Source organism: Neodiprion pinetum, chromosome 1, assembly GCF_021155775.2.
Source record: "Neodiprion pinetum isolate iyNeoPine1 chromosome 1, iyNeoPine1.2, whole genome shotgun sequence".
NCBI classification, from domain to species: domain Eukaryota; kingdom Metazoa; phylum Arthropoda; class Insecta; order Hymenoptera; family Diprionidae; genus Neodiprion; species Neodiprion pinetum.
The window spans coordinates 40,917,929-40,939,343 of record NC_060232.1 but is presented as its reverse complement, the minus strand read 5'-3'; the positions used below and the strand labels follow the sequence as shown (position 1 = coordinate 40,939,343).

At 41.3% G+C, this 21,415-nt stretch overlaps 2 protein-coding genes across 10 annotated transcripts in view; both read left to right on the top strand.

Moving 5' to 3' along the window:
- Window positions 1-21,415, top strand: part of LOC124225034 (membralin) — an 80,007-nt gene that overhangs the window by 16,622 nt on the left and 41,970 nt on the right. For all 9 annotated transcript variants that reach the window (XM_046637431.2, XM_046637433.2, XM_069133017.1 and 6 more), the window contains exons 8-10: window positions 832-889; window positions 10,872-10,955; window positions 19,800-19,932. In XM_046637431.2, the coding sequence (XP_046493387.1) occupies window positions 832-889; window positions 10,872-10,955; window positions 19,800-19,932 (275 nt within the window). The remainder of the gene's footprint in view (window positions 1-831; window positions 890-10,871; window positions 10,956-19,799; window positions 19,933-21,415) is intronic.
- On the top strand, window positions 1,447-3,592 carry LOC124225035 (cytochrome P450 9e2-like). Its single transcript, XM_046637436.2, has one exon. It carries the CDS (start codon window positions 1,763-1,765, stop codon window positions 3,290-3,292), a length of 1,530 nt encoding a protein of 509 aa, XP_046493392.1. The 5' UTR covers window positions 1,447-1,762; the 3' UTR covers window positions 3,293-3,592.

Genomic DNA, 21,415 nt, shown 5'->3' with positions numbered 1-21,415 from the left:
AGGATTCGGAATTTTTGTCAGATTATTTGAGTCACCGGTGAAATTTGAAAACAAAAATTGAAAAACCAATTCCGAAAACGCTATTTACAAAAATCTGAAAAAGTTCTCACAGATTCTATGATTCGAAATGTGATTTTCAAGCACCACACGATAACGGGATCTTGATGTTTACTATTTTTTTCCTAATTTTTTTGTTTCTCCATGTCCGAATTGGAGTTTTTTTTTTTTTTTCTATTCCCCGATCCAAATAGATCACGGAGTTATGAAAATAATGTGATTGTGCAATCTATATCGAGGCATATAAAAAAAGCAAAAACAATTCCAACATGGGAAAACTAAAAATATTGAGATCCCATTATCGTGGGTTGCTCAAAAATCACATTTCAAATCATTGAATCAGTTGCATTTTCGTAATGAATTTCGCGATTATGTATAAATTTCACTAGTTGCTGAAGAAAATCTGAAAAAATCGCTGTGACCCTTTTGGGTTGGTAAGAACATCAAACCAAAAAATTATCTACTGCTAATTCGATGTAGGATGCCCCATACAATTGAATGTATAATACAGTCCGCATAAAATCAGCGGGCACTGAGTTTTGCTACAGTATTATCCGTGACTTTAACTACACTAATTTCTAGAATTAACACTTCGTTGTAAATTAATTGGTAATTTTAAATCATTCTCTCTATCCGCCGAATATTTTGACCATAGCCATTTCGGTTCACGAATCAGATTATAATAAGATAAGGTTTGTCGAATGATGACACTGTTATGTTCCTTTGATAATCATCCACCCTGATATATTTGTCATTTTCTTATTTTTGTTTCAGACTGTCTCCATCTCAATGCTTCTTCGATACTCCCATCATCAGATTTTCATCTTCATAGGTGAGTGATTTGCCTTGATTATTGATATACTTTGTTCCTTCAGCATTCCAGTACCTATTATACCAGATTCGCTAAATGTGGTTGAGGATGAATAGGCTCGATAGTCAGAATCAAACATTACGAGAAGACTAGGGGGTGGGCTGGTCGATTTCGACGTTGAGGTATATAGCTCCAAGTATCGGAAGTCCACGTATCTCAAACGCAAAAAAAGGCTTAACAGCTCCATTCTATACGAAATTCTGAACAAAAACAATCCAACACATTTGAATTTGACGCAGAAATAAAGAAATGGCATGGATTCTAGGAAATCGCAATAGTAAATTCGTAGAATTTATGCAACTACTTTAACAATTTTCATGACTCTTGGTATCCACAACAAAATGTTGTGTTCCCTCGAGAATATTTTATACACAATGCATCTACAAATTGATTATTGTAAAGAAGCAAAAAGTTTTTTCCGAGTGTAGGCTTGACAGACAGATGGAGTGCAGAGCAGGTTTACTATCTAGCAAAAAGTATAAGACTGCCATGCACCTGTAAATTGCAGAGGGCTAAAGCTTAAAGCTGAACGAACGGATGCGTACATTATTCCCGTCGAGGTTTCATACGCATGGTCCGTGCGCTCGTGACGTGTTGTTTTGCAGGATTGCGTGTCGATTAGCATACAAGGCCTCCCACTTGTTCCTTGCCACCCGAGGAACCTGCGTTGTCCTTCCCCCAACGGTTTAGATCCCGATAAAACTCGTCCGGTGAAATTAAGAGGCTGTAGTCATCGAGCGCCAAGATTCGGTGAAATAGTTCGCGCAGTAATCCCATCCATTTTTCCGTATCGGGTTAAAATTTCCGAACGACTAGTGAATTTTTTTTGAAACCATGGATACGGTTTCAACGACACTCCTGCTTCTCGGCGTCGGCGCTTTAACAGTATTCGTGACCTGGGTACGAGGGAGAATTTTTTATTGGCAGCTCAGGGGTGTCCCAGCTGCAAGCTCAGTGCCCTTCCTGGGAAGTTACATGCCGTTGTTTCTACGGAAACTGGCGCTACCCGATTTTCAAAAGTATTTATACACCATAGACATGGAGTCGAAATACATAGGAATGATGGACTTCAACACGCCGTCCATTCTCGTCAGAGATCCCGAGCTCATAAAGCAGCTTGGCGTCAAACAGTTTGAAGAGTTTCCGGATCACAAGCCTGTCGTTGGCGAGAATACCGATTCGTTTTTCGGAAAAATGATGTATTTTGTGACGGGTAGCCGATGGAAGGAAATGAACGCCGTGATTAGACCGGCCTTTACGTCCAGCAAGATCAAGTTCATGTCCGAGCTCGTGTCAGAGACCGCGACCGACTTCGTTGCCTACCTTTTGCGACATCCTGAGCAGACTTCGTCGATAGAAATGAAAGATGCCTTTACACGATTCACCGCCGACGCCATAGCCACAGCAGCATTTGGCTTGAGGGTCAATTGTATGGAGGATAAAAACAACGCTTTTCACACTTGGGGTAAACGGGCCACGGATCTAAGCAGTTCGTTGGTTCTATCGAAAATTATTTTATTCCGCGTTTGTCCGCGGCTATCGCGTTGGTGGGGCATGTCCCTCATCTCTGAAAAGTCGGCAAAGTTCTTCAAGGATTTTGTCAAGGAGAACTTGGCAAGTAGAAAAAAGCTGAACATCGCGAGGCCGGATGTTATCCACCTGCTTTCACAGGCCAGTAAGAAAAACGACGGCATAGTCATCACTGTTGACGACGTTATCGCCCAGGCGTTCAATTCCTTCTTCGCCGGTTTCGACACCTCCTCGACGCTGATGTGTTACACCGCCTACGAGCTGGCCGTTAATCCGGACATACAGGATCGTCTTCGGGACGAGATTGACCGGTGCCTTCGGGATAACCGTGGAATCATATCGTACGAATCGCTCAACGACATGAAGTATCTCGATGCCGTTGTCGCCGAAGCGCTCAGGAAATATCCACCGCTGCCATTCACCGACAGGATATGTCGCAAATCCTTTGAATTACCTCCTGCTCTTCCCGGGATCGATTCGTTCACTCTGCAGCCAAATATGGTCGTCTATTTTCCGATTTACGCGATCCATCACGATCCCAAGTACTTTCCGGATCCCGAAAAATTTGATCCGGAACGTTTCAATAAGGTAAACAAAGCCAAGATCACACCCTATACTTATATACCCTTCGGAGTTGGCCTCAGAGTTTGTCTGGGTGATCGATTCGCCTTGATGAGCATTAAGCTGATCTTAGCTCATTTGCTGGCAGAGTTCGTTTTAAAGCCGACATCGAAAACCCCGATTCCGCTGAGATTTTCTAAAAAGTCTTTAACCATGGGTGTAGAGGATGGATTTTGGCTTGAATTACTACCAAGGAAATCCTGTTTTAATTAAGTATTTAAATCCGAGATATATCTCATGTTACTATTATTTTTATTCTTTACTCATAGCCTGAATTTCATTCTCGCAGAGTAGTACTCCTAGTTTCACTCTTTTCTCCTTTATTTAATCATCAATTCGACCAAAATGAACAATTTTTTCCGGACACCCTTTGCATATTGAGTTACTTACACGTATGTGCTACATTTAATTCAGGATTTCACAATCCCAGAGGACTCTTTTCTTACCAGTGGCGTAGTTTGTATTATAATGAAGCAATAAAATGTGTGAAAATGGATAAAATAAAATGAATGATCTGACAGTATAATTAATAAAGATTATTATTTCGGTATGGCCATGTGCTGTGGCTCAAAAGTCCTTATTTTTATTTCGTTTATAAATTATAAATGGGCAAAGGAAACGTTTTCTTACTCGTTTACTATTTTGGCGAAAAAGTTCGCCAGTAGCCGCTCTCTCAGATCAGCCTTTCACAAGGTTCAATGGTAACGTCGCGCTGCGGTTTAAAGAGCCTTGAGAGCCCATATTCTTTCATCTCGATAATGTTAGCTTCCGATATAAAAAGTAGCTTGTCACTACCGTAAAATTTACCGTACGGGTCGATGGCAGATGGCAAGGTCGTTAAGTTGCCAGTTGGTGAAGACTAAGGCATAAAGGACCATGTTTCCTTACCGATAGAGGCAATGCCATTCGTAGGAAAGGCCAATTCTGAGAAAGTACATCAGATGCAAAATCCTTGTGCCAAGTAGATTAGAGCGGAAAGGATCAAGACAAATTTACTTTCCAACTTAGAAAGCGCTAAAATGATAATTTACTTTAATAAGCACCAGCAACGATAGCATCACCTAGAGGAAAATATTCAAGTCAAAATTCTCACTGTCAAGTACGTAACTTCTTCGCATGAAATAAGAAATCAACAAGAAAACTAAAGAATTTATTGGCGAAATCTGAAATTCGGAATTACTTATACTTGGTGGGCCTACTTGGAAAATGAAGAACGAAATGAATAGACACGCCTATGGAGCAAGTAAATATAAAAATTCGCTGCCGTCGGACCTCTGAGAAAGTTTATCTGATTTAGGGACTTACGTCTCGCCATTTCTACAAGTTTTTCATCCACGGAAATCTTTTCTGTACCCCACGTTCGAAGAATATTACTTTATTTTCTAGAATACAGCTACCAAAATACACCTAACTCAACTAATGATTGAACTAATAGGGCTGTAACTGCGAACTGATTGCCCTATTACAGAGGTAGTCCACGTATGCTTGTATAAAGACGCTCTGTAGGTGGAGATGGTCAAGACATGACGCATACATGAAAGAATAATGATGAAATTCGATTCATGTACCAATTTACCGACACTGGTAGCAAGAAATTAAATTCCGTCATTTGTTTTATTTTCTCATAGGCAATAATCGAAATAAAAAAATCAAAGTTTGGTAATCCGTAGGTAGTGAGTTAAAAAAAATTCGTTTGTACATTAAAGTGCTCAACAACAGATGATTGCAAAAAATTGCGCGGGGTTGAAGACTAATGCATTTCGGAACACTGAGGGGTTCTTACGACCAAAAATTGTACTCCTTCATGAATAATGATTTCTCTAAGATAATGCGATTGGATAAAAATTTCCGACATTTCTTTTTACTTACTTTTATTACTTTTATCGGGTCAACTTGCTTCGTGTGCCAAGTGCCCCAATTTAACATAATTTTCAGATTTAAAAATGATTCCAGGGATCTAATTAGCGAACGTATTGAGTTGAAAGCGTTGGTGAGCACGTGAAGTTGACTAATTTATTGCATCGATTCTGAAGTCGAGGACGAAAATTTCGATTTTTCTCTGAAGTTTAACATAAATTCGCAAAATCTAGGTGAAGAGTAAGGAATGGTTGTGTTCGTTTTGGAATCCAGATATGCTGCGGATAGTCAATCGTAGCGAAGAACCGTTGATAAAAGATGTGGAAAGTGGAGAAAGGAAAGAAAAAATAAATGGCAAGATATTATATTTCCTATAGATGTATCTCGATATTCGTGACGCACACGTGTGACTAGCGATGGAGGAATAACGTCGTATCGTAAATACGCGGAGTGATTGGCGTCTTTCCTTTTTCATCCGAGTGGCTCTCGCCGCTCCGTTGCCTCGCCTGTCGTCCTACGGTATTTCTTACCCACGTTAAGTGGAAATGACCCCTACGCTCCCGACTATAACTGACAATAAATATGCCCGCATCTATGGGAACCCATACTCTCTTACTCACGCGTGAACACGCTCACGCGACTCCATGTGTGTCCATCAAGAAAAACGTATCATCGCCCCGACGCACTCAATTAGGTATCGATGATGTTTACAAAGAAAATTTCGTCCCTGGTCCAACCAGTTTCGACGACAATAACCGAGCGACGAAATCGAGTAGATGGTCAAGTGATATCGGTCTGTCCAGAAATGATTAATCCCTGCAGGCTTCATTTCCTTTTCTTTTATTTCACATTTAGAGCAATATCATGTAATTTTCCAAAACTAAATTCATCGCACTCTTAACAAACTCCAGTAGGTGAACTAGATAATTATTGTTTCAGTAGAGCCAAGTATTTTTGTAATTTAGTACGATGATACAAATAAGACAACTCTGATGGAAGGTTGCAGTTAATCGAAACCTGTTCGTAAATGTAAAATGTTTGTTGAAACCACCATGTCATTTGACAGCACAACAATTTGCACTCCACTACATAAGAAATTTCGTAACAAATTGATCACAATGATGAAAGTTGTTCGCTTTTCGTAAATGCAATTACTGGTATTTTTTTCTTTCTTTTTATCACAAGCATTTCAAGCCAACTATAAAATGCTCCACATTATTATTTACTTTCATCGTGAGGTGTCAAACTCGTTTGTCAATATTTTTTTTTCTCGTTCAGAGCATTTCGACCCGAGGTTTGTCTTCTTTCCACGATATTCGGCGGTCCCATTTGCTTTGCGTACATGACGTACAGACGCGTTCCGATCCATCCGGCTATCATACTGACTAGAAATATGAGCCAGTACCACGAGTCGATGTCTCCCTCAAACATCATTTGTTACTTTCGGAGAACTGATCCAGTTATTTATCCGGCTTCTTCTCTCTGCAAGTCGCGGCGATCACTTCCGATTGTATTTGGAGCAACACTACAAAGTTTTCCAGTGATTAATTCGGCTTGTCTGTGGCTGCTACTGAACAGTGTTAAACGTCGAACGCTGAAACCGTTACTCCGCCAGAATCACATGACTCACTTCGGCTCTCATCGTCGACAGTCGTGCTTGTCTTGGCTGGGCTCGGTTCAGTGATCGCAATTCATTTCACTCATGTTGGAAGTCGTTAGACACTCCACACTTCGGAGTTTGCGAAGGCCTTCAGCCTGTCGAATGAACGAACGTTTCTCTTGGAAACAGGAAACATTGGAAGATAGACCATCCTTTCATCATTTGTTACATCTTGAACAACAACAACGTGGATATTGCTCCGCCACGCGTTGAGAGCCACTAACTCAGTTCACGTAGCGTAGATTACATACGCCAGATTACGAAATACATATGGGCGTAGCTTGCTCAGAGCAGACGACAGAATGAGATAGTGTGGTATGGTTACACACTACGTGTATTACTTCACTTATCCACGTGACGCTACGCCCTAACCAAACTGACGAGTCTTCTCACGTGCATAATTGCGCATACTCGGAACGTGACATTATCTCAAGATTTTGGCGTAAGAAATTAATCCAGCCTTGAAATTGGTCAAATGTGGACATGCTCAATCGATTAGAACGCTGGACTAAGTTCCTACTCGAGTATCTTTAAATAAATTTGCGCTTTCTTGTATTCATACCGGTGATAGTTTTGGCGGTTAGGTCCAAAGGTAATGGATGATTGTTTACGGTCGAATAGACAAGGAATTTATATTGCCAGATGTTGGATCGGAGGTGTTTTTTCTTGGCTTGCAGCCACCCTTGTTGATAAAAAAATTAACCCAATCGTTGAATAAAATTTCCAGGGAATCAAGAAAAGATACCTGACTGGTCATTTTGACGTATCGTTATTCATTATTTTGCTTGCATTCTAAACATAATATTGTCCCATATGTATTTGAACTTTGATGTAAACATTTTGGTTTAACATATTCGGCCCAGTTTGAGTGAAACATATTTGTCTGTTTCTCATCATTTCACTGCGAAATAGGTGAGGTGATAAGATTTCTGTATCATTACAGACTACATGATATATAGTAAGTGTTATGTTGATTTCAAACAAAAACTATAATACAATCCATATTTTGTTTTTTTTATCTGTAATCGAATACCTGGGGCGTGATAAATAACTTCCGCAGTCAAAAGTAGAGCAGGAAATTACTTTTGGGCACATTTTGGTTATAGGCTGGATTATATGCGCAAGGAAACATCGTAATGGAAGAATAAAAAATCATAGATGAATTTGACAGATTATGTGCATGCGTAGCGTGTATAGCACTATTTTTCAAATGTGCTTAGCACAGTTATATTGCCCTAGGTAACGATATTCAAGTCATTCGTTCTTATTTTTCTGTTTAAGACAACGCGACAAATATGAGTTTCAGTCCAATTCTCATTGCATTTTATAAATTTGTAACAAAAATGAAGATAATTCACCGGTTTCCATTGGTCACGAACGCGCACCGTTTCTGGATTCCAACTTGAACCAAGCTCACTGTTCGGACAGTATAGTCACCAAGCCCTTTCTTAGGACGAGGGGAACGTGGGTCCTATAGCTGATGTAGCCACGGTATTTCCACAGAATACTGTAGATAACAATTCTCGGTTCCACCACGGCGAGCGGCTTTCTTAGCAGTTTCTTGGACCGGTATCAAAGGGTATCAAAGTGAAGGGATTAGGCCTGCCCCTATTTTCGGCACTCAATCTTTCTGGGACAAATTTGTCTAGATCCTGGAAGTACTTGGGGCTCACTTGAAGAGCAAGTATTGGTATTCAGATACGTGAGCCAGGTTCAATCACGACCCCTTCCCAATTATTTGGTGCCAGCACAAGCTCACAGATACTAACGCAGTCCATCATAATCTCAGGTGGAAACTACCTCAAGGCATCGATGAGAATCACGACCAGGTAATGTAGCCAGTTCATAGTTCCGGAGGACATCTTGGAATTCTCCTTGAGCGAGAGATCTAATTCGGTGTCTGCCTTCTTCGGGATTTCTGAATGAGCAGCTAGTTGATGATATACGAAGCATATGATGGTTGACGGAGTTTCGAACCTGGCGAAAAAGAAGTTGAAGGCGTGCGTGGTTATCTCTTCACGAATCAGTTTTTCTCCGCTCTTCTTGTGCATTGCGTGCATCAGCAAATCTGTCGATTGTTACGAAAAATTGGGTAAACTGAATTATTTATTGCTTCGCATCTATAGTTCGTACGGGATCGTATAGCAGCTGCGGAGAACAGAGGAGATCGATTGCAAATGCTGTTATTCCTCCTCGCAGACCGCATTGCGCATTGTACAAAGGAGCTGACGATTTTGCCCATAAACTATTTTTGTTCAACATTCGAGATGAACACCATCAATTTTGAAAAACTTTAATGAAATATTTTGGAAATCAATTGAAAACTATTTACTTGTTGTTGCTTTACTTTGAATCAATTATAATTTCCGTTAATTTATTGAACTCACCAGTATCAATTTCAATTTCGCATACAACATTTTCACGTATCAATAACTCCTGTACAAAATATTTATGTCGAAAATTTTCACCAAATAATACCAAGTTCACCTAACAACAATAGAAAATGTGTAAATATCATCATAGAGAGTAGTTGATAGTTTCTACAAACAGCGTAGCAGAAAAGAATGACATTATTATGTAGTTGAAAATCTAATCTATGGACAATGAAAAACGATTGCCCTAAAGATTTTAAACCTACGTGACGAGAGGAGCAGGGGATTACGGGAGAGAGGGTCTGGCTCCGAGAAACCCCTCAGGAGGATACGAAAGTTGCAGGGTGAGTTGATAGAAGAAGGATCCGACACAGTGTAAACAGGGAAGCTATTTCGGTAGGTTAATCATTTGAAATATACATTAGCATAGAAAAACAGCAACGGCCTCGTCGCCGTGCCGAAATTTTCCTCTTCGCCAGGTCGTCTTATATTCTTGTCTGGCAAACCATTTGTTCTCTCGATGTTTATCTCCAACAGTCTGTTTTTCCTCACCCGAACCTTATCCAGCCTTACGTAGGTGTCTCGATAATGGCGATGATATACCTCTTAGCTGCGACTGCGTCTCTGCTTTGGGTTCGTTCTTCTTCAAAAATCCTGCCGTCTGATCTTATACGCCGTCTACGACGAACGTGAGAAGCTGAATCAAGCAGGGCGCGCACCTGCGGTTGATAAAAAAAAGCAGCATAAGGTGAGGTGAGAAAGGTGAAAAACAATGGAACAGAAATAAACCAACGCAAAGAAAATAGAAAAACCGTTGAAACTGTGCTGAACTCAGCAGGGAAAACTTTCAGCTTGTGGTGGGGGGAATCGACTGAGATATTAATGAGGTGAAAATCTAAAATTCATCAAACCGATGCTTCGGGTCGGGGGAATTGGGTTGAGGAGTACTTTTCCTCTTCTTCTTCTTCTTCTTCTTCATCTTCATCTTTGCCGTCATCTTCTCAGTTGGTCTTTTTCCTGGATGCGGTGCGTAGGTCTGCGTGACGCGGCATCATCCGCGGGCGGTCATCCGCGTCGCCATCAAGGCAACTGCCGGTATTACAGGCCCCACCTCACGCCCGTATCTGCCACTCGCACAAGCCGTATAGACAGAAGCGTGAGAGCGAGCGCAGTGCTACTCCGAGTAATGTGATGATAAAAGTTTGCAGAAATTTAAACCAAGATTGATGAAGACGCGAACTTTAAAATTAACTCTCATCGGGCTTTGAAGTGGCGCGTTGAACCGGTACCTCACTCTCGCCCAACTCTCCGCAACTCGACACGCCATCGTCCCATCGCCTTCCTCCACCTCTTCCTCATCCTCCTCCTCCCCCTTCTTCATCTTGGCACCAACTTCGCGACCCCTTGCGCAGGCAACCCACCACGACATCACCGGCTGACGCATTATCAATATTCATAAGAATCCATACACCACGAATTTCAATCAAACTCACCCGATGCTCGTGGTGATTTTTGTCCATTACGTGTACCATTTGGGTACACGGAAGTCATCTGGGAGTGAAATGTACATAAGGGCTACACCATACGGCGACAGAAATTGTAATTCCTCAAAGACGTCTCAAATTTCAAAGAAACAATGAGATTGAACAAATTTTCAATCGAAACTCATCGAATAAGGAGTTTTTTGATGTATACCTGTATATAAGGCTTCAGAATTACAAGCGTATGAAAGCCTATTTTTGCAATGTATTAAAACTTCTTTCAATGATTCAATCTGAAATCACAATCTGTTTGAACTCCGACTCCAGAATTGAGTTATGCGGAACTTTCAGGTTCGATATTCACCGTAAAGGATGGAAAGTGAACCGAATAGTAATATTTTCAATTTGTTCTCATGTTTCAGTGGACCTCCTCCAGATGCTCGAATTCAACGTGACAGTATCATTCCCAGCAGCACCATTGCTCACGGTTATCCTGGCCCTTGTCGGTAAGTAATGTTTAACATACTTGAGAATTGACAACAATTCTACAGTATCTGGTTCCGAAAGTGATCCGTAAATTAATCCATCAGTCCAATCATTCATCGATTGGCAGTTCAAATGTCAATCTCAACTTACTTGCTGCCCATAGACAGCGACACAAGTCCGTATCGGCCGAAGTGTGATTTGAATCGGTTTGCTCACTTATCGTTTCCCGTAATGGCTTACCCAACTTTCTGCATAAATTTCTAATGAACACGCAACAGTTGGGCTCTCCAGGTAGAAGCTTTTCAGGCGCCAAGGTCAATGGCTAGAATATCGAAGTTCCGACTGCGGCTTTTCCTGGTTCAATGGTTAGCCGAGCATCCTACTATCTTTTTTGAAAAAATCAAATCAGTGCTGAAAGGATCAAGATTTTGAGCGTTTTTTATTTTATGACTAACCCGGGGGTCCTTGTGAATTGTTTGTTTTCAAGTCTTTTCAAGTCTACTTCGATTTTTTTTAGTCATACCACGTCTCACAGCCACTAGTTCCGTAGCAAATGAATTACGCAAGGAGTAAAAAAGAAGCAATAAAAAAAAAACATCAAAACAAATATTAAAGGTGGGAGAAATCAGGGGTGAGGTTACAGTCAGATGACACTTTAAGGATCGGAATGGAAGAGGAAGGGATGGCAAGAGGCGACGAAGAGGGAACGGAAGCGTCGGGAAGTTGTTATCTGGAGTAATGGGTTCCGGTTCCCGTGTCGCTTCCTGCCCTCCATTCGTCATCCTATATACTCTTCGAGTCGGGTGAGTTAGTCGGTGATCTCACGCGCTGGCACCCTGATCTGTCATCCCTATACAGAATTTTTTCACCTCAACCAAATCAAAATTATATCAGGATGTCGGCTCGCGATGGCAATGATCGAAGCATGGGATTGCCGTACTACAACTTGCCTAAAAAAATGCCCATGAAAGTTATGGAATTGTGTTTATTTGGTTTGAAATTCGATTCAACTCAAGTTTGAGATATCCTCCTACGATTCAATGGCATTCTCGAAAAAAGTTGAACCTCCAGAAGCGAATTTTTGTGAATTTCGTTGAAAGTGCAACTAAATTTTTGGAAAAATTAAGCGTCAACTGTTATTATTATAGACATTTAGTAGGGTGGTCCTTGAAAAGGTCATTTTTGATTTTGACGAGTTTGCCCTTCAAATCGGCTCCAGATAATTAAAAAATAATTCCCAAATTTTTCAGATTCAGTCGAGATATGAATGTATAAAAATGAGGGAATTATTTTTAATTTATCTGGAGCTGATTTGGGGGTCGAGCCGGCTAAAGTTCAAAAATGCCCTTCTTCGGGACCTCCCTAATATTTAGTAATAGGGATCTTTCAAAAGGGTGATCAGGTTTTCGACTGAAACTTGAAATGAATATTATCCTTGACCGGTCAAGTCAAAAGCTTTTTTCCCAAAGAAAATGTCCGAGCACGAAGCGTTCGATCAAACGTCTTGCAACATTCTCTCGATATTGGCATCCACCGAATATTGATCCGCATCTACGTTCAGGGAGGTTACGATTCAAATTAGACGCAGAAAGTTCCCGCTTCACAGCCGCCGTGACGCCTTCGCAGTGAATCCGTGTCAAACCCGATTACAGGCGGGCATAACCTCGGGGCTGTTTTTGCATAATTGAGAGTTAAATTGCGCCAGTCGGCGCCGGCTACGTTAGGTCTGCATGACCAAGTGCCAAACGGTCCGTGTCAGCCGGACACTTTCGGCCGCGTGTGCCAGCGAAAGCTGAGGTGTCGATGGGGAGGAAATTGATAAACGTTTGCGCGCCTCCGACGTCTCGCCAAAACTCGACGTTAAACGCGCATTTTTCAGCTCCCACAGCTCGGTTGGATGAACCAATGCGACGTAAAGAGTGGGGATTGCTGGGCCCAGGGAAATACGATCTCTTAATTAGGTATCGCTTCGCCTCCGTTAAAAGCCGCCAATCCACGAAAATGAAAAAGAAGGCGAGAATTATTGTAAGCCGTGCAGCTGCCGGCGAGGCACGAGCCTGCAGTCCCGCACCCTCCGCAATTCTTTCCATGAACGGTGTTGACAGAGGCCGCGGAGGTATACCCATCCTCTCGGAATCGCGATATGAGGATTTCATGATTTATTTATCATCTTATTATAAATTGTACTGATTAGAGTCAGGATTGAATGGATACACTTTTATTGAAATTACAATTTAGGTTTTCGAAACAATACTCTTTTCAAGTTCTGACGTCAAGCCCACACTATCCTAAGTTTAATGGACAAGCGGAAAAAGTAGTTCGCATAGCCAAATCCATACTAAATAAATCCATAACAAGGATCATCCAGCTTTAATTCACAATCAGTTAGTTGTATGTCACTTCGATTAGTTACGGTCCTCAGGAATGCAGTTCGTCGCTTCGTGGAACAGAGTGCAATGGCAATCAATGGACTGCAGACAATTCCCTGATTGAATTTAATATCTTCAAGTCATTTTGCATGAACAGTTTGAAGAGCACCTCATCTTATCACATCCACCTTTCTCCGGGTCCGTACTCCTCATTCTCGTATCGATCATTAGTGCGAGTTACAAACATATGTAGAGCAAGTATAATAGCGTAGAAGATCCGGGTGTATAGATGGATATGTTTATCGTACACATTGATGCTCGTCGACAAACATACGGAGGTATATAACATTTCGTGTCCTCCTCCTCCTGATCCTGTTCTTCGTCACAGCTACGCCCTCTAGCTCTACCCTACGGCTCGCGTCACAGATCAATGATACCTGCTCGATGTTGACACAAGCTCACCCTCTTCCCTCTCTTTTTTCCACGTTCTCCGTACCGCGTTGTACACACCACCCTACTTCGGTTTATCCTGAACCAACCTTTCCTCGACGCCCCGCTTTTCTTCTACCGAAGATCCGCACTGGAAACAGAAATGCAAATCAACAGTTACCGTGGGTATAGCTCTTTTGAATATGGCTATTTCTTACATGGCTAGACTAAATCCCTAATTTCACAAATAACTCTGATTTGAAAACCAGGAATTTGTTAAGCCTGACGTTCGTTCTGCACGGTGAAACAGAAATTATAATTTAAAATTTTCTTTATTGACTTGTTATTATAAAGTGGGTCTTGATGAGGATACGGTAATACAAGGTTCAATTGTAGGTGTATAATTAACAGACGTATACTTTTGAATATTTAAATCGTAAATGAAAAACACTTTGTGTTGAATTATTTACCGAATGGTATATTGATGTAAAGATAGTTCAAAAACGAATCTATTGAATATTTGTAATGCGTGGATAATGAGGAAAGTTTCCGAAAACTGAACTTGCAGTAACCAGCAAAGCTTCTTATACCGATCTAAAACATGATTAATGTAAAAGTCAGATGATAATTTACATCTTTAATTATTATTTTCTCTGAATCATTGCAAGAACACCCTAGAAAAATGGAAGTGGAAGACGATTATAAATATGGGCAATATTGTTTTGAGGTTTGAGCAGCTAGAGAGGTCTTGGGATTTGGGAATCGATACTCTGCAAGAGTCCCGGACTGGTCGAATAAAATGAACTCTCGCGAACAGCGAAAACTAGAGTTGACTAGGTTTTGGAAATAGGCTATTCCCTTTACGGGCTAGAGACAACTATGAGATTTTAGGATCGGATAATGCCGCCGGGTAATGCACCAGTTTAAATGCATACTATATCTGGGCATTTCTCACTTAGGTCGAATCGCGCTGCAAGCAGCCGGACGGTTGCGATGGCTACTAGACCGCCTTTTATATAAAGAAGTTAAAATTCTCCTTGTAATACGAGGGGAAACTCGATAATCTTATCTCAGCTCCAGGATGAAATTGCAGCGGAAATTTTATAAATTTCTTACGGCCCCAGCGAATTTTTCTTTTTTAGGCCAGGTACTGCAACCCATGCTTTATACTGTTTTCATTAGGTATGACTGGAGCCTGCAGCTGTCTTAACGATGTAATGAGTGTAGTTTCTTAGTGTCGTAGGGCCCATGAAAACTGTCAAAAATACCTGACGTTTCGGCATTTTGAGGGGGGTCATAAATAGTGCAAAAAAAAAAAAAGTAAGAAAGAAAACAGAAACAATGTGAAATCAAAATTACTCAAATCCAACTTAACAATATAAACCTCCTGAAAAGTATGCTTTGCGTGTTCCCGAGACCACCGCACCATGAGACGAATTTCAATGTTTATCGAAAATTCAATTATACGTTTTTCCAGTACTCGCAACGCATTGAGGAAATCGCTGTGATTTAGTTAATTTCCATTCGTCGTCCGTTTGGTACCGTTTCGTATGGATCGAACGCAGGTATTCACAGCAGAGACACGAGTTTGCACATACCTGTACATATTTGTGTATGACGGCCACAGCGCCCTCGCAACGCCGAGCAATTATGTCGGTCGCGATCGACGAGTCGAACGCTGTGAACCAATTTAAATGCGTTGAAACTGATCGATGAACTTTTCACTCCAACAACTCGGTAATACTTTCGTACACGATCAATTGGCTACTCGGTGTTATGTACCTGCCTATGTATACCGTTATCCGAGCTCGTTAGCGAGTCCGAAATTGAAAAAAAGTAAATGAATGTAGAAATTGAAATAAAGAGAAAAGTTGGGTACAAAAAATAGGGTGACAATTGGGAAGGGCGTCAAAAAGAAACAGCTTCAAGCATGGCACGCTTCGGCGATCTCGTCGGCGCTTCATTAGCATTCCGGAGATGCTATTTCGTTTTAGGCTCCATCTTGTCACCCTCACGCTGCAGGGGTGGGAGGAACCGCGTCGCGTCGCCGAGTGTCTGGTCAAAAAACTAATTACCCAACGTCGATTCTTCATCTTTTCTTTCCCTCTTACTACTTTCAACGAGACTGGATGCGCTGTTAGCTTGTTTCAAAATTCTCTCGCTTTCGATTGCTCAGCATAAAAAGATGGATTGAAATGTGCAATCCTTCTTTTTGGGGATATTTATAACGCGGCTAAAGGGTATAACAATATAGTACAGAAAGTAATTATTTCATGATATGCAGTAATGGCCACCCAGCGAAATGCAGGACATGGTGTGAAATCTAGTTTTGGTTGAAATGCAGAATTTTCATGGGTATTAAATCACTTAAAGAATTTCTCCACTCAAAAATCATTCATGTTTATGTTGGTTATAATTCGAAGTTTTCAGGCTACTTCAAATATCGCAAACGTGAATCAACTTTCGTTTTCCGTATTTCAAGTCAAATAAACTGCCCAAAAGAAGTTTCTATTCCTTTACTTTTTGATAGACTTTCATTACTATGAAGTGAAAGACATTTTCTTGTTATTTTGAGATCGTTTATACAGCTGTGTGACCATTGTGTACAAACCAACCCAGCATATCGTTTGTAATTCAGTGTGTGAAATGCCTTTTCAATTGAACAGGAAGTATTTGTTTGTAAAAAATTCATTTAGCATAAGAATTTTAAGCTACTGATCGGTCGAATCGGTGTAATATATATATATATATTTATTCCTATCATCCCCTACTGCACGATTCCCTGGATCTAACCCTTTTAATTTTCATACCCCACAGATAAGAGTCCGTGCGCTGCATTGGTGAGCCGGGTTCGCAGCCTATTAATCACGTTTAGCGGAGCGTTTCAACGTATTTAGGTAGCGAAGATGCCGTATCATCACTTCGGCGCTGGTTGTTTTAGTCAGGTCATTCGCCGTTTCGTGACCAAATGACTGACACCCGGTATGTGATACCAGCCGGCCGAACTGGATCAGGAGGCGCATTACTTTGCACCGAGTAACGGCATGCGGCAACCTCCACGTTCCAGGGGCAGGGCGCACCTTGTAAAACGCACTTTTATTATTCCCGCTCGACCTCCCATCGCGTATACGGTATATCATTACAATTAATTATCGCACACGCGAGACTGCACGCTCCGTTACGCTTTGCGTATATATATATATATATATATATATATATATATATACCTTAATGCCATCGGTCATGTTCGTAGATACGGATACGAACATGTAGGTAATGGTCTGTGTTTTTAATTGACTTACAGCCGAATTGCTCCCGGAACGATTATTTCGACTAAATCGCGTGGTGGGAAAAATTTTAGAGCACAGTAATGATCCGAATGTACCGTGAACCAACTGATCTTCACGTTAGTCGTTATTTTGATCGTTGCTTCAGGAGCAGATACTGAAAACGATAGCATCACGGATTCGTAGTTTAAACTGACGATGGTGGACTTATTCAAATGAACAAATCCTCGCTGATGGCTTCGCGATATGTTCACTAAGATTTCACCAATAAATATAGATATATCGGAAAGAGAACGATATCCAATTCAACTTATTTAGGAAAATGAAATGTAAAATTAAAAAATGTGGGTGAATTTTGGAACTATTTCCGTATTAAAAGTTTTAAAGTTTGAAGGAACCGCAGTATGGTGATTGAGTTGGCAAAACGAAGATATTTCTCATTTCAAAAAATTCAGGACTGTTGATTCATGGTAATTGGTTGGTAAAGGTATTCAGACTAATACACAAGAACACAAACACCGGGAGCGGAACAAAGTGTTTTATAAACGCTTTACGTCTTGGTAGTGCCTAGTCCACGGGTAAAGATAAAGTTGATGTACGTTCAGCGAATCTCGGAAGAAGTAAAGCCTGAGCAAAGTTTGAATATCAGCAACGCGTGATTAGACCGTGTAAAAGCATTTCAGAATGGAATTTCGAAAGTGCGATGTCTCTGGGGTGTGGGATAATAACGTCCTGAGCTACACATCGACGTATCGATTCTGCGAAGAACAAATGGCAGCCGAGTATATTACGGTGCGTTGAAGCGCGATAACAGTTGCGAAGTTTCGGGTGTTTATCTTCGATTGAGTAACACTTTCCGTAGTTGGAATGAGGGTGCTTCGCCTGGTGTAAGTGGTGAGATGATATCTATATCCAAGGATTCAGGTTGGGATGGGGACGGGGATGCGGATGATGGGTGGGAAAAAGTTGCGCAAGTTAACAGAATCAATATTGCTTTATTGGAATTCACTTGCAAGCTGTATTTATTTACATTCAGCTCGATCAGGTATGGCTAAATGAAGCACCTTTCACTATTTTCCTTAATGTTTACCAATCTGTACATATTATGATGTTTATGATGCATCTACAAACACGTGAATCCCCCCCCCCCAAATTTCCCGTGGTGCAGGAAACCGGTCATGTCGTGTTCGTAGTCCAATTTGTAAGAATAATTTGTTCAATTTGTCGAGCCTTCGTTCACGGACATAATGGTGTGTGTAATACAGGCCGGTATGGCTGAATTAAATTTAACTGGGACAAATTGACGCTGCTCTGGACAGATTTAATTGTCCAAAAACTATTCGATTAATAGGTCCATTACCAAGCATCGATAAAATATAGCGAGCCGGTGTTATCTCAGGTTTACAGAACCTAAATAACAGCAGTTACTACTCGCTGCTGCCAAAAAGACGATCTGAAATCCTACAAAAATCAAATCCCTGTAATGAATAAAAACAGAAAAAAAAAAATTGGATTTGGTAGGTTCGAATTTTTCTCTACCTAGATAGGGTCATCCATCTATTCTCAAGAGTGGGTACAGTCGAATCGTTTGTTTTCCGCAAAAACTCAGGATCTATGGTTGTCTCATACGAATTCACCCGCAATACGGGATGCAGCTGTATGTATAAATTTCAGATTAGAACGGGAATGATGAGAACGTCGTAAGGGTGTCAGGGATCCTCCAGGAGAGTGTAGGAAGGGGGGACTTCTATCAAATCAACTTAACAGCTCGAGAACATTAGTCAACTTCTAGGTCCGTCTTTTCGATCTTCCTTTTTTCGGAAAAAGGAGTCGTAAGAGTTCTCGTAGCCACACTGGAACCCCGAGAGAAAAACGAGCTTCTTATTCTAAGGAAGAGGTGCATTTATATGTATACATAGAAAACCGCTTACGTATTCGTATAACGTGTATTACCTAATATGTATTGGTTAGTATATGTGTACATGTGTTTACGTATTTCTGTTCAGATGAAAGATCGTAATTTTATGTTATCATATTTATTGCTAATATACTCAATTTTTTCTTTCCATCAAACTTAAACGTACTTTTCCAACTTCAAGTATCAGCGTTCAATCTTGTAAGCAGTAATTCAGTCTATGTGTGGCATGTGGTAAACTATGGAGGGTAGAGGTAAAGAGAATTATCTCACATGGGTTTCCAACTGAAAAAGTGTCCACCAAAATGCGACAAATAGTGGTTCAAAAAGTCACCAGAATGGCGCTAATAAGCGATCAGAGTTCAATCTGATTACCGCTTTCTGGAATTTTTACTACAACAGTGCAACCTTAATTGTACTCTATTTTACGAACACTTTTTATAGAGGGAGATAGTCCGTCATACCTCTGTACCCTCCATATGATAAACATTGCCTCAAATGGCACAAGATTTGTAATTGACTAATCGCGAGCTCAAGATCGCGGCATATGTGGTCACCGAACTCAAGTTGCGACTGCGTCGGTTCGCGTTAAATCGCGCGACGAGGTGTAATTAAACCTAAGCTTACTTGTATTTTAATTTTGAAACGTTATTGTGCATCGGGTAATCCGAAAGTCCCCTGAATTCACTAGAAGTTTTACGAAGTACCGTTTGAAAAAATTTCTTGATATCGAAAAGTACAAAAAAAAAAATTATACTAGTACGTCGTTGCGAATGGCGTATCTGACAATGGGCCTTTTTTGTTTCAATAGTCGATGAAAACTTGGGTCATTTTGATATCATTGTCTCATTTATCGTCTTCCAGGAATGGAGGCAATCATGTCCGAGTTCTTCAACGACACGACCACTGCTTTCTACATAATCCTAATAGTGTGGATAGCTGATCAGTACGACGCCATCTGCTGTCATACAACCGTAACAAAACGTCATTGGCTGAGGTGAGTACATAAGCAAAGTAAAACCCAAGATAACAATCAATCCCGATTCTCGCATATTACGTACTACATCACTTGGCGTGTACGAAGTCTTCGCAGTATATTGTGTGGGAGCAGTCAAGCCTGGCCGTGCCAGTTTCGCTGTCCTTCGGCAAGTAGCCGCGACGAAACGATCGAAAGAGGGCTTAATTAAAAAGGATTAAGTCACACCGAGCCTTACGTCCCCGAACGTCCCGTTGGATTCTAGCAGGTCCCTTGGTTTACTTTGCTTCCACGTCCGGCTAAAATCGATCAAAGTGTCCATCCCGGCGTAAAGTATAGCTTTTGTTAGCCCCTTGGGAAACAGCTTTGCCTTGTATACTTTCCTCTGTCTCAACGACGAGAGCGCAGTGACGGAGGTAGTATATTAGGTACCGAACGAACGATCTCTTACACGCTGCGTAGTTTCGAGGGAGGAGGTACACTGCGGGAGAAAAACACTATCAGGGTATTCAAAATTCTGCGAAAGATGATTAATAAATACGAATATGAAACCTTCCTGACACTTGAATCTCTCAACAAACTGTAGTCGAAGATTTTAATCCAATGGTTCACGTCGAATATCTAGAAGAAGATTCAAGGCTGAACTCTGCGAATTTTTGGGGTGATCCGAGACCAATAAGGTCTGGTATTTCCGATCTGGCACCAACAAATTGTCACGTGTCGCGAGGCTCAACGGACTGGGGTGATAATGAACCCTTTACAGTCGATGTGGCTTAAAACGGCTGGAGTGTATAAAGTCAGAAGGCATCGTTCGGTACAGGAGAACAGAGTATTAGCGGCATTAGATGACGATCGAACAGATATCCAACACAACGCCGGCGTTTCCCATTTCATCGCGGCGATCGTTTGTCGAACAGGGACTGTGTCTGATCCTGCAAGGGTCCCGGGACCAATGCCAGGTCATTACTACGGGCTATCGGGTTTTAATTAAGACTCTGTCTCGACCACCACGGTCGCGGTGTGGCGCCGTGCCGGTATGTCGAGGCAAAGGCATTTTGCTCCAATCGCTTTAACCAAAATCTCTCGGTGCTGGGTCGATGTCACGGCTTCAATCGCACGTCACTTCCGGCGCAAGCCTATCTCGCCCATTACCTGATCCTCAAACCAAATACCGCATAATCGCATGCCCGCGTCAGGGTTGTAACCTCGCAGGCAAAGTCGGAAATCTGCATTCTGAGAAGAATACAGTGAATTATCTCTCTTTGTTCGCGACTTGAAGAAGTGTCCTCCTTTCTACTTTCTGTAACCTAACGGAACCCGGAGAATTCTTATAGAAAAGGATTGCCGGTCGAATTGGCTCGATTTCGATTATGTTACAGTACACATCCTCCCGATTAAAAATTCTCGTAGATACAAGTCCCAAAAATTAGTAGTTTCCAAAAGTCAGGCTTCGGAAGGGGGGTGTATGAATTTTTTGATATCTATGGATTACGCGATCTTTACG